Source organism: Triticum dicoccoides, chromosome 7B (genome assembly GCF_002162155.2).
Source record: "Triticum dicoccoides isolate Atlit2015 ecotype Zavitan chromosome 7B, WEW_v2.0, whole genome shotgun sequence".
Lineage (NCBI taxonomy): Eukaryota > Viridiplantae > Streptophyta > Magnoliopsida > Poales > Poaceae > Triticum > Triticum dicoccoides.
The window spans coordinates 647,010,466-647,021,351 of NC_041393.1; the positions used below are offsets into that span (position 1 = coordinate 647,010,466).

Here is a 10,886-nt window from a genome sequence, read left to right on the forward strand (position 1 = left end):
CCAAATTCGGTGCAAATTAGTCCCAAATTCTTGCCGTGCAGTAGAGCATCGATGAATTAGTCGTTGTAGAGCAAGCAATAGCCCTTCATTCGATGCCTCTGCTTGCTCTTACGGCGGCCCGATGCCGAGCCACGTCGCCGCGACTTTGCATTGTTCGCGAACAGGCCGGCCAGAGCGGCGAGGATCATGAGGTGCTCTTCGTCGTCGGTGTCGGCCTCAGCTTCCTCCTCCATCAGAGCCGCAAACGCCTCCTCCTCGTCGGAGTCCATCGCCGAACACCTGGTGGGCATGGTGGGTGGGCAGCTGCCGGTATCCCCACCTGCGTGGTTGGAGCCCTGGAAAGCTCGCCGAGGAGCGGGATGGAGGCTGTCGCGGTGAGACCCTCTCTTTCTGGTGAAGAAATGACCTTTCTAGCGGCGGAGCAGCGGCTGTGGGAAGGTGGGCGGCGCCGGGATCGACATGGCGGCGAAAGAGGAAGTGGCGTCCTGCGGCGCGTGGGTCGAATCTGGGCGCGAAAAAGGCGTTTCTTGCCTGACAGCATGCGTCACTTTTCCTTCCGCCGGAGCCCCCCAAGTGCCCACCAGTACGCTGGGTTCGGCTTGGGATCGTCGGGCCAAAAAATTGGCCGAACTGGTGGATTTCGGCGTCCTCGAGGCGACTGGATTTTTTTTTTGGCGCCGGCAGAAAAAATGGTGTCTTGGAGCATGTTAGGGGTGCGGCTGGAGATGCTCTAAGCTTTGGTATGTACACGGGGAGACAAATATTCCATTCAGAATTTTTTTCCTTTTTAACAAATACATTCAGTAGTTGTAAAATTTGTGTGGTCAAACTTGCCCTTGATCAATGAACGGCTGTGATCAAACACTACTCACCGACCAGTTTAATAGACCTCCGAACTTATACATCAAGAGGTCGGTGTATGTCAAATAGAATAACAAAATGACGGCACTCCCGCGGAAATCAATAAGTAGGGCTGACTACGTGTTCCGTATTAAATCAACTTAGCAGAAGAGTAAACACAGAGACTAACGCAAGAGCCGTATATATGTCCTCTTTCACACTCACATTCCCCGCCCACAGTCACTCCGATCGAACCCCTTGTTTACATATCGATACGCGACCTGACGAGATGGCCTACGAAGGCGCCGGCCTTGATCCCCTGCAGCGGCTCTTCCTGGACACCGGCCGGGTCTCCGTGCTATGCGGCTGGCTCGTGGTCACCTACTCCTTCGGTAACCCGGCCGCGGACACCACACATGTCTTCCTCGGCTTCTCGCTCCTGCTCCTGGGCGTCTTCCTGCTCACGTTCTCGCCCGCGGCCTACCAGTTCCCCTGGGTTCCCCGGGTCAGCGCCTTCGTGGCAGAAACAGTCCTGAACCACCTCTTCGATCACGCCGGCGAACTAGCTTGATAGCTATTTCTCAGTGGCGATCAACAATAAGTGGATACCTACTATCCTCTGTGGGTGTGATTGTGAATGCATGTAACGCGACACGTTCCACTTCGTTCATGTCTCGTGTCTGCGAGCATCGATCGAGTGATATGCTGTGGTTGCTTGCGCTGAGTCTTGCTTTTGTTCAGTGTACTAGCCTGTTTGTTTTGGGATTTGGGAAGTGATGCGCTTTGTACGTTGTGACTTGTGAGCATGAGATGATGCAATTGATTTTATTTTTAGAAAACAGATCGTGTGCCGATGATGCAATTGCTCTGTTCCTCGTATTATGAGGCGGAGGTGGAGATTTTTTTTGAAGGTAAACTAGGGATTTTATTAAAGGTTCACCACATCCGGAATACAGGTAATGTCTGGTAAAACCCCTAACCACACATGGCGGCCCACCGCGAGAGACGCAACTCCCTTGACTAGCAAGCGGGCCTCAAATTATTATTTCTACTCTCAAAACGAAAATCAACAGAAGAAAAGTTAATGCTACTAGTTTGAATTTCTCTAATAATAGGAGCATAAGGTGGAAAGCTTGCAGATTTTATATTGGAAATCACTTCTACACAATCCGAAGCGATGGCAAAATCTTAAAGATTCAAATCCCGAGCTAAGGCTAGTGCTTCGCTGCAAGCAAGTGCCTCCAAAGACGCAGAATCGGTCAAGCCATCAAAAACCGTCGCTGAAGCACCCAAAAATTTCCCAAGTTTGTCTCGGCAGACCACTCCTGCTGCCCCCTTGTCCCCCAACATTGACAATCCACCATCACAGTTAAATTTTGCCGCCTCACCCGGGGGAGGTAACCAAACTTTAGCTAGCGACCGGTTCGCTCGCACTATACTGGCCTTGGGTCTGTGCGCGCTTGCTATATCTAACTCCCCAGGAACCTCCTTATGAAACTCGTGGTGGAAAGAGGACTCTGATATTCATTCTCATGTATAGCTTTTCTCGTGGCCCACCAGATTGCCCACATGGTCACTAGGACTCGAGCTAGATCTTGTTGATTAGTATTCTCAAAAAGCCAAAACAGCCATAGCCTCGCATCATCGTTTTGGTTTGATATCACATGCTCGACCAACTCGTCGTCCTCCAAAGCCCAAACACATCTTGCCATACGACAGCTTAGCAACGAATGGCGCCAAGTGTCCTCCTCCGCCCCACAGATAGAGCAAGATGGAGAATCTGCCATATGCCTTTCATGTTTAACCGAGCCGGTTGGGATTGAAGTATGCGCCAAACGCCACACAAACATTCTGAATTTTTAGGGAACTTTCACCATCCACAACTGGGTCCATGCGTTTTTATCTGCGACAATGTTAGAATGACCTGGTCGGTGTTCTAACCAATCCTCTCTTTGCGTTTTGATTGCACAAATCATCCTGTAAGCTGACCTTACCGAGAAAACACCTTGCTTATCATAATGCCAAGCCCAGAAGTCCTCCTGTTGCCTTGTGCTGAGTGGTATGTTGAGGATAATCTCGACATTAGCAGGTAAGAAGTTCTCCATTAGGGCTGGTTTGTTCCATGTCCGGGTTACAAAATTAATGAGTTCTGCAACCCTCACCGGCGGGTTTGCTGAGCGGGCACAGATTGGCCTCAGCTTGTAATCTCTCGGTAGCCAGTTGTCCTGCCAAACACTTGTACTAGCACCTGTGCCGATTCTCTTTATTAGCCCCAAGGACAGGATGTCTCGGCCCTGCATTAGTGATCGCCAGACCTGGGACGGGGAGTTTCCCAACACGGCGTTCAGCAAATCAGTGTCGGGGAAGTACCGAGCCTTTAGCACGCGAGCACTCAGAGAATCCGGTTGCTGCATCAACCTCCATGCTTGACGTGCTAGAAGAGCCAGGTTGAACAGCTCGATATCTCGGAAACCCGGACCACCCATAAACTTTGGTTTTGACATTGTTCTCCATGACACCGATGCTGTCCTCCTCTCGCCGTTTTTACTGCTCCACCAAAATTTCCGTATCAAACCATTAATGTGATCGCATAAACCCCGAGGCGGCTTGAAACATGCCATCGAATAAGTAGGAATGGCTTGAGCAACAGATTTGATAAGGACTTCTTTTCCTCCCGTTGACAAACACTTCTCCATCCAGCCTTGGACCCGTTTCCAGATTCTATCTTTTAGATACTTGAAAGATCCTTCTTTTGATGTACCCACATCAGAAGGCAAACCCAAATATTTCTCATTTAAAGACTCATTGTGTACCTCAAGGATAGTCTTGATCTCCTCCTTGATCAAGTCCGCAACCCCCTTGCTGAAAAATATCGAAGATTTATCCACATTTATTCTCTGACCTGATGCATCACAATAAACTCTGAGAAGCGCATTAACACGTGTGGCTGACTCCTCATTAGCCTCAAAAAAGAGTAGACTATCGTCGGCAAAAAGGAGGTGATTAACCAATGGGGCATTCGGTGGGACTGAGCTTCAGTGCCGTAACTGCACCTGCAGTTGGGCCAGTGACATGTGGGCCTAACAGACGGCTGGCCCACATGCCGTTGACCCAACTGCAGGTGCAGTTACGGCACCGAAGCAGCGTCCCATTCGGTGCCACTACAATGCCTTGCACTCCACTTTGGGACTTCAACAAGCAAGAAAGTCCCTCCGCTGCAAGCAGAAATAAATATGGCGAGATCGGATCTCCCTGCCTGAGCCCACGAGTCGGCCTGAAACCATCCAGACAACCACCATTAAACAAAACCGAGAAAGTGACCGAAGAGACACACCTCATGACAGTCTCCGTGAATCTAGGGCTAAACCCTAGTTTAATCATAACCGCTTTTAGATACGGCCACTCCAAGCGGTCATATGCCTTCATGATATCCAGCTTTAGCGCACAGAACATGTTCCCCTTCACCCTTCTTGTTTTCATATAATGCAAACACTCATAGTCCGTGATAAAATTATCTGTAATGAGACGTCCAGGGACGAAAGCAGATTGCTCTTCGGAGATAATATCGGGGAGAATTAATTTCAGCCGGTTAGCTAAGACCTTTGACGCAATCTTATAGATTACATTCCATAGGCTTATAGGCCGAAATTGTCCTAAAACTTTTGGACTGGAGATCTTGGGAATTAATACGATGAACATGTTATTTATCTCCTCCGGGGAATCAACTCCATCAAGCACTCGAATGATCATCCTTGTAACCTCATCACCACACAAGTCCCAATGCTTCTAAAAATAGTGCGCAGGAAAACCGCCTGGGCCAGGAGCCTTGGTTGGGAACATTTGAAACAAAGCCTCTTTAACTTCATCTCTGCTATAATCTGCATTAAGGCGAGCGTTCATTCTTCCATCCACCCGAGCAGGGATGTGTGAAAGAACCTCCTCCATACCAATAGTACCCTCTGATGAATATAAGTTTTTATAAAACTCAGTGGCCATACTTGCCAACTCGCTCAGGTCAGTGCATAACGTTCCGTCACCTCGCTCCAGTTTGACGATCCTGTTCTTTGCCCGCCGAGCACTCGCTTTCCGTTGGAAGAACTTGGTGTTGCTGTCGCCTTTAGCTAGCCATGTGATCCGAGAGCGTTGTTTTGCCATGATTTTCTCCCTGTATGCTAATTCAATCAAGCGAGCCATAACCCTCTCCTCTTCCTGCCCTGGGCCCGTTCGCAACGGATCCGCTCTGAGCTCCAAGAGCTGCCGGCGCAACCCACGCATCTCCTGACGAACCGAGCCGAAAGTCCTCTTGCTCCACCGTGTCATTGAAGCCAAGACATCTTGCAGCTTGTTGGCCAAGTCAGCTAGTGTCGCCGCAGGGCCATTTCCATTCCATGCCTCATCCACCGTTTCTTTGAAACGCTCATCCGACTCCCATGCACACTCATATCGAAAAGGTTTCCTCCCTATCGTCTGTTGGCTGCCTGTCTCCAACTCAGTCTTGAGCAAAACCGGACTGTGATCACTCTTAGCTGTGTTTAGATGTTCCAGGGTTGCAAAGGGAAATAGTAAAGACCAGCTGGGTGAGGCCAAAGCTCGATCTAGCCGAACCCTGCAAAACTGACCACCCGTCACTCGCTTCTCGAAAGTCCAGTCTAGACCCAAATATCCTATATCCGCCAAGCCACATACATCCACCGCATCCCTGAATCCCTCCATTTGTGCACTGTCACGGGTATTAGGCCCCAACTGCTCCTCCCGTCGAAGTATCTCGTTAAAATCGCCGATGCACAACCACGGCAGGGTACTCTCCCCCCTCAATCTCTTCATAGTCTCCCATGTTTTATATCGCAAGCTTCTGTTCGCCTCCCCATAGAAACAAGTAAGCCGCCACTGATCCGACCCCGGGATCGACACCCAGGAGTCAATGTGATACTGCGAAAAGTTTTTTATTACAAGATTAACATCTGACTTCCAAAAAATACAAATACCTCCACTCCTCCCACTACTAGCTACTGCAAAACTATGCTGGAAACCTAAAGACACCGCCAAACCCTCCACTCGATTCTTTGCAATTTGCGTCTCCACAACACAAAGGACCGACGACGCACTGTCCTGTACTAGAGCACGAAGCTCGTTAACTGTCGCAGGGTCGCCAATCCCATGATAGTTCCAACACAAGGTCCTCATCACGCTTGGCGGTCCTCCTCTAGGGAGGCCGCCTTGTCCATAAGCTCCATCTCTTCACCCTCTTCCCCCTCATGTCTCCTTTTCTTTATAATATGTACCTTCTCCGGCGTCGAGACCACTGCGTTGCTCGGTGTAGAAGTAGAGGCCCCTTCTATCAGCATAACTGTCCCCGCAACTCTGCCTGACAGATGAGATAACTGTTGTCCTCGGATGTTTAGCGAACCATCAGCCGCCACTAGCCTTTTCCGGGCTCCCTTCTCTCCTCCATCACCCGACTTATCCCTCCTTTCCTCCACATCCATCTGATGCGCCCCTTGCACATGATTGCTCCCGCATCTCCCCTTCCATGCCCCCCTAACGGGCCTCTACCTCCACACCCCCTAGCTCCTCTACCACCCTCGCCTCCTCGGCCTCTTCCAAAACTATCTCCTCTACCACCACCTCCATACGGTTGAGCCGCTGGCAACTCCGGCTCCCACATCAACCAATCACCCCACTCGAAAGAGTCTGGGTCGTGTACACCGTCACCACATTCCTCAGCCAGGTGCCCCATCCGGCCGCAAGCAAAACAGAAGTATGGGAGCTTTTCATAGAATACACTGAACTTTTTATGCTCCTTCAAAGTGATTGGAACAAACCTGACCAGAGGCTCATTAACGTCAACAAAAATCCTGGCTCGTAACGTGCTAGCCGGATTAATCCTGCCCTCGTTCACCACAACTGTAAGCGGAGGTGGAGATGAGCACTTAGTTTTTTGGTTGGGCTGCCCGGTTGCGCAGCAGACCAGGCCGAATGGGCTTCGCGTCCGGGCCTCGTGGGCCATATGTTAGTCCACCTCTCACTTTACAATTCTCGTTCCGCTTAATAAAAGCTGCTGCAAACTGCCGAAATCACTAATTAAGGAGTACTCTTTGTGAAGATCACTCCAACACCCCTAGGTTGCAACAAGTGGCACACATGCAGCACGCCACTTGTCGCAACCTAAGAATTTTCCTTTTTTCGTAGATTCGTTTATTCAAAACATCTTATCTCTTAAACCGTGCGTCTAAATCTCAAACCGCTTTTGCCGCTGGAGATCTTCAAAACTAGATCTCATGTAGATAGGTCTTGACAAACTTTTTTCACAAAAAAACGGATAAAAAATGAACAGGGAGAACGGTTTTTTTCCCTTTCCGAAAGAGGCACGCCCGTGCATCTGACGAAATCACAACCGTGCCTCTCGCGGAAGCAAAACCGTGACTCTCGCGAAAGAAAAACAAACAGAAATGCCTTTTTTCGTTTACGAGGAGGCACGACCGTGACTCTCGTTAAAGCACAACCGTGCCTCTCGCGGAAGCAAAACCGTGACTCTTGCAAAAAAAAACAGAAAACATGTTTTTTTTCATTTCCAAGAGGCACGACCGTGACTCTCGTGAAAGCACAACCGCCGTGCCTCTCGCGGAAACAAAACCATGACTCTCGCGAAAGAAAAAAAATAACAGAAAACACATTATTTTTTGTTTCCAAGAGGCACGGCCGTGACTCTCGCGAAAGCACAATCGTGCCTCTCACGGAAGCAAAACCGTGACTCTCACGAAAGGAAAAAAGCAAAAACAGTGTTTTTTCTCCATTTTCGAGAGGCACGGCCGTGACTCTCGCGAAAGCAAAATCGTGCCTCTCCCGGAAGCAAAACCGCGACTCCCGTGAAAGAAAAAAATGCGTATTTTTGCCCAAAAAAATTCAGGATTTTTTTTGGTCGAAAAGCTAGGGAAAACCGGTGGAAAACCAAAATGTCAAAAAAACGAAAAAAAATGTTTAAATAGCCGAAAACGCGTGCGGAAAATAAATAAAAAATAAAATCCGGAGGGAGCGGTCAAAACGCGACACGTGGTGAATGGCTGAGAGCACGCCAAGTGGCGCTGATCGTTGCGAGCCTCCCAAAGGAGCGCTCGTTAATTAGTTGCTCCCGCAAACTGCTCATGAAAAAGCTGCAATCCTCTTGCTCAAAAAACAAATTCCAATCCTCGTCCTTTAAAAAAAAATAACAAACTCCAATCCTCGTTGGAGACCAGCCCGTCGAGAGACTGCGTGGTGGGGACGGACTCCGCAACCGCCTGTCCTACCTGCACGGCAGCCGAGCCGGTTTCCTTCCCCACGACCCCACCTATAAATTCCCCACACCATCGACACCCTTTACCCAATCCACTCGCCCGCTGACTCCGATCAAGAAAATCCCCGCCGCAACACAGCGATCGATCTTTAGCTCCCGCGAACCTCCCTCTCTGTCAAGGTATGCGCACGCCACCCCCTCTTCCCCAAAGCTATTTGTTCATGTTGTGGGATTGATCTAGATATGCATATGTCCGATTCTCGATTTGGTGACGCGCTCGTAGAATTTAACATGGAGATTTCCCTAGATCCGTGTAGATCGATGTAGCCATGTTCTGTGATTTGGTCTGTATGCCGGTAGATCTAAATAGAAATCGAGCTATCGTTGAGGATGAGTGGGTGCTCTCAGTCAATTTATTCGTGTAGATTTCAATTGAATGAACTTGCTGTGCCGTGATGGTTCATCTATACTTGTTGAGTAGATTTTGACCGATATAGTGCTGCTCCTGCTGTTGTAGATTCCTGTTTATTGCTGCATCAGATTATTCCAAGCACATGGTCTCATGCTGAATCCTCTGATTACTATTGGTCCATGTTCTGCCTTATGGTTGTTTCAGTCTATGTTTTACTATTCTGCTAAGTTGATGTTGTACTGCATCCGTATGGTCTTCTGCAGTTCAATAAACTTTGTGCACAAATCTGCTTAATTTGAACTAAAAATAGATCCCAACACTTAGATTTTATATTGTCTTCCAGTTCCACGTTTCATTATTGCTCTGTGGTTATTATTTGTAAATTCTGAACTGCAGATTTACTATTTGTCATGGGGTTTAGATTATATATATATGTCTTTTCAGACCACCGAAGTCTTTGTTGTGTCACCGTTGTTCTGTTCATAGACACCTTTAGCTTGGTCAATTAAAGATCCTATGTTTGCCATTTCAACTCTGCATACCTATCAAAGCATTTATATTAGTGCTCTTTGTCTCATGACTTGTTAATCGATTGATATGTTCATGTAAGCCTCTCACTTGGTGACTTATCCTGCTTGCAATTTCCAATTATGCAGATGCAGATTTTTGTGAAGACGCTCACCGGCAAGACCATCACACTTGAGGTCGAGTCCTCTGACACAATTGACAATGTCAAGGCAAAGATCCAGGATAAGGAGGGTATCCCGCCGGACCAGCAGCGACTCATCTTTGCTGGCAAGCAACTCGAGGATGGGCGGACACTAGCTGATTACAACATCCAGAAAGAGTCCACCCTCCACTTGGTTCTCCGTCTCCGTGGTGGCATGCAGATCTTTGTCAAGACCTTGACCGGCAAGACCATCACCCTGGAGGTGGAATCTTCAGACACCATCGACAACGTGAAGGCGAAGATCCAGGACAAGGAGGGCATCCCCCCGGACCAGCAGCGCCTGATCTTTGCCGGTAAGCAGCTTGAGGATGGTCGCACACTGGCAGATTACAACATTCAGAAGGAGTCTACTCTCCACCTGGTGCTTCGCCTTCGTGGTGGCCAGTGAGTTCTTCGCATTCCTGGAAGTTTGACCCGGACCAGCAGCGCCTGATCTTTGCCGGCAAGCAGCTTTAGGATGGTCGCATACTGTTGGACTCCACCTGGTGCTTTGCCTTCGTGGTGTCACTGAGTTCTTCTTACTCCTGGAAGTTTGATTTGACTACGCCTGTTGCTGGTATCCGAGTCATTATTTGTGCTTTTACTTAAAATTTGTAGTCCCGTGCCATTCGTGAGAACACCTGGTGCTGCCTTTAAGCAGCTTATATTAGTACTATCCGTTATGAAATATAAGTGATCCTGAATCTTCTTATTCCTTGATAAGCCGAATCTCTGTATCCTGTAAATTACAGTTGCTTTGTGCTGGTCCTGTGATTCATAGATGTTCAGACTGTAACACCGAGGGGGATGAGAAATTTTGATGGAGGTACTTTATATAAGTATTAGTTTTACCCCCTCCGTATCAAGATATTTTGAGTAATAATTATCTAATTCGAGGGTTGCTGGTCTGAATCAACAGTGTAGGCATGTTCAGAATGCAGATAACTTCATGCAGTACAGTGAAAGAAACATGGGTGTTATGTCCAGACTCTATACATGTTCGTCCCTCGAACCTGCAACCGCATGGAATCAGTGGGTATTCGTCACCTATAAAAAAAACCAAACCTTTGAATCAGTCAGCAGTATCCATCGAGTGCTGAAGACGCCATGAGCCGGCGTGGTGCGGCGTGGACGCAGGCAACCCGAAGAACCCACCATCGGCGGAAACAGCATGCAGAGCTTGGGTTTGTTCAGTTCAGTCTCAGATGCCACTACTTGATGGTTGTTGAGCATACATGCTTTTCTGTTATACCATACCAGCATTCCAAGTAAGTGCAAAAGGCATTGGATGCCCCTCAAGGGAAAATAAGAGGCGATACATAGATGCTGTTCCCAGAGACGCGCCTGTTAACATAGGGACGTGACTTATCAGCAAAGAAACCGCCCATCGGTTTTGCTAAGTTTTTTTCAATAAAGGGCGATTTTATTATCTCAAATGTAGCATCAAGCGGATACAAAACATTATGAGTAACACCCGGCCTCTGCATAACTAGGATGCACACAGCCAAACACCAAAGTCTGACACTAGAAAAAGTGAGAAAACCGACAAAACGGCAACAGTAGAGTCCTATGGACCGACACTTTGCCTATGTCGAACTCGGTGGTGGATCGATCCGGAGGTTATGCTGCCACCCATGTTGGGAAAAAAACCT

At 48.4% G+C, this 10,886-nt stretch overlaps 1 protein-coding gene across 1 annotated transcript; it reads left to right on the forward strand.

The window, feature by feature from the left end:
* The first annotated feature begins 8,152 nt into the window (after positions 1–8,152).
* LOC119337582 (polyubiquitin-like) lies at positions 8,153–10,030 on the forward strand. Its single transcript, XM_037609743.1, has 2 exons — positions 8,153–8,293; positions 9,182–10,030. Exon 2 carries the CDS (start codon positions 9,182–9,184, stop codon positions 9,641–9,643), a length of 462 nt encoding a protein of 153 aa, XP_037465640.1. The 5' UTR covers positions 8,153–8,293; the 3' UTR covers positions 9,644–10,030.
* The last annotated feature ends 856 nt before the right edge of the window (positions 10,031–10,886 follow it).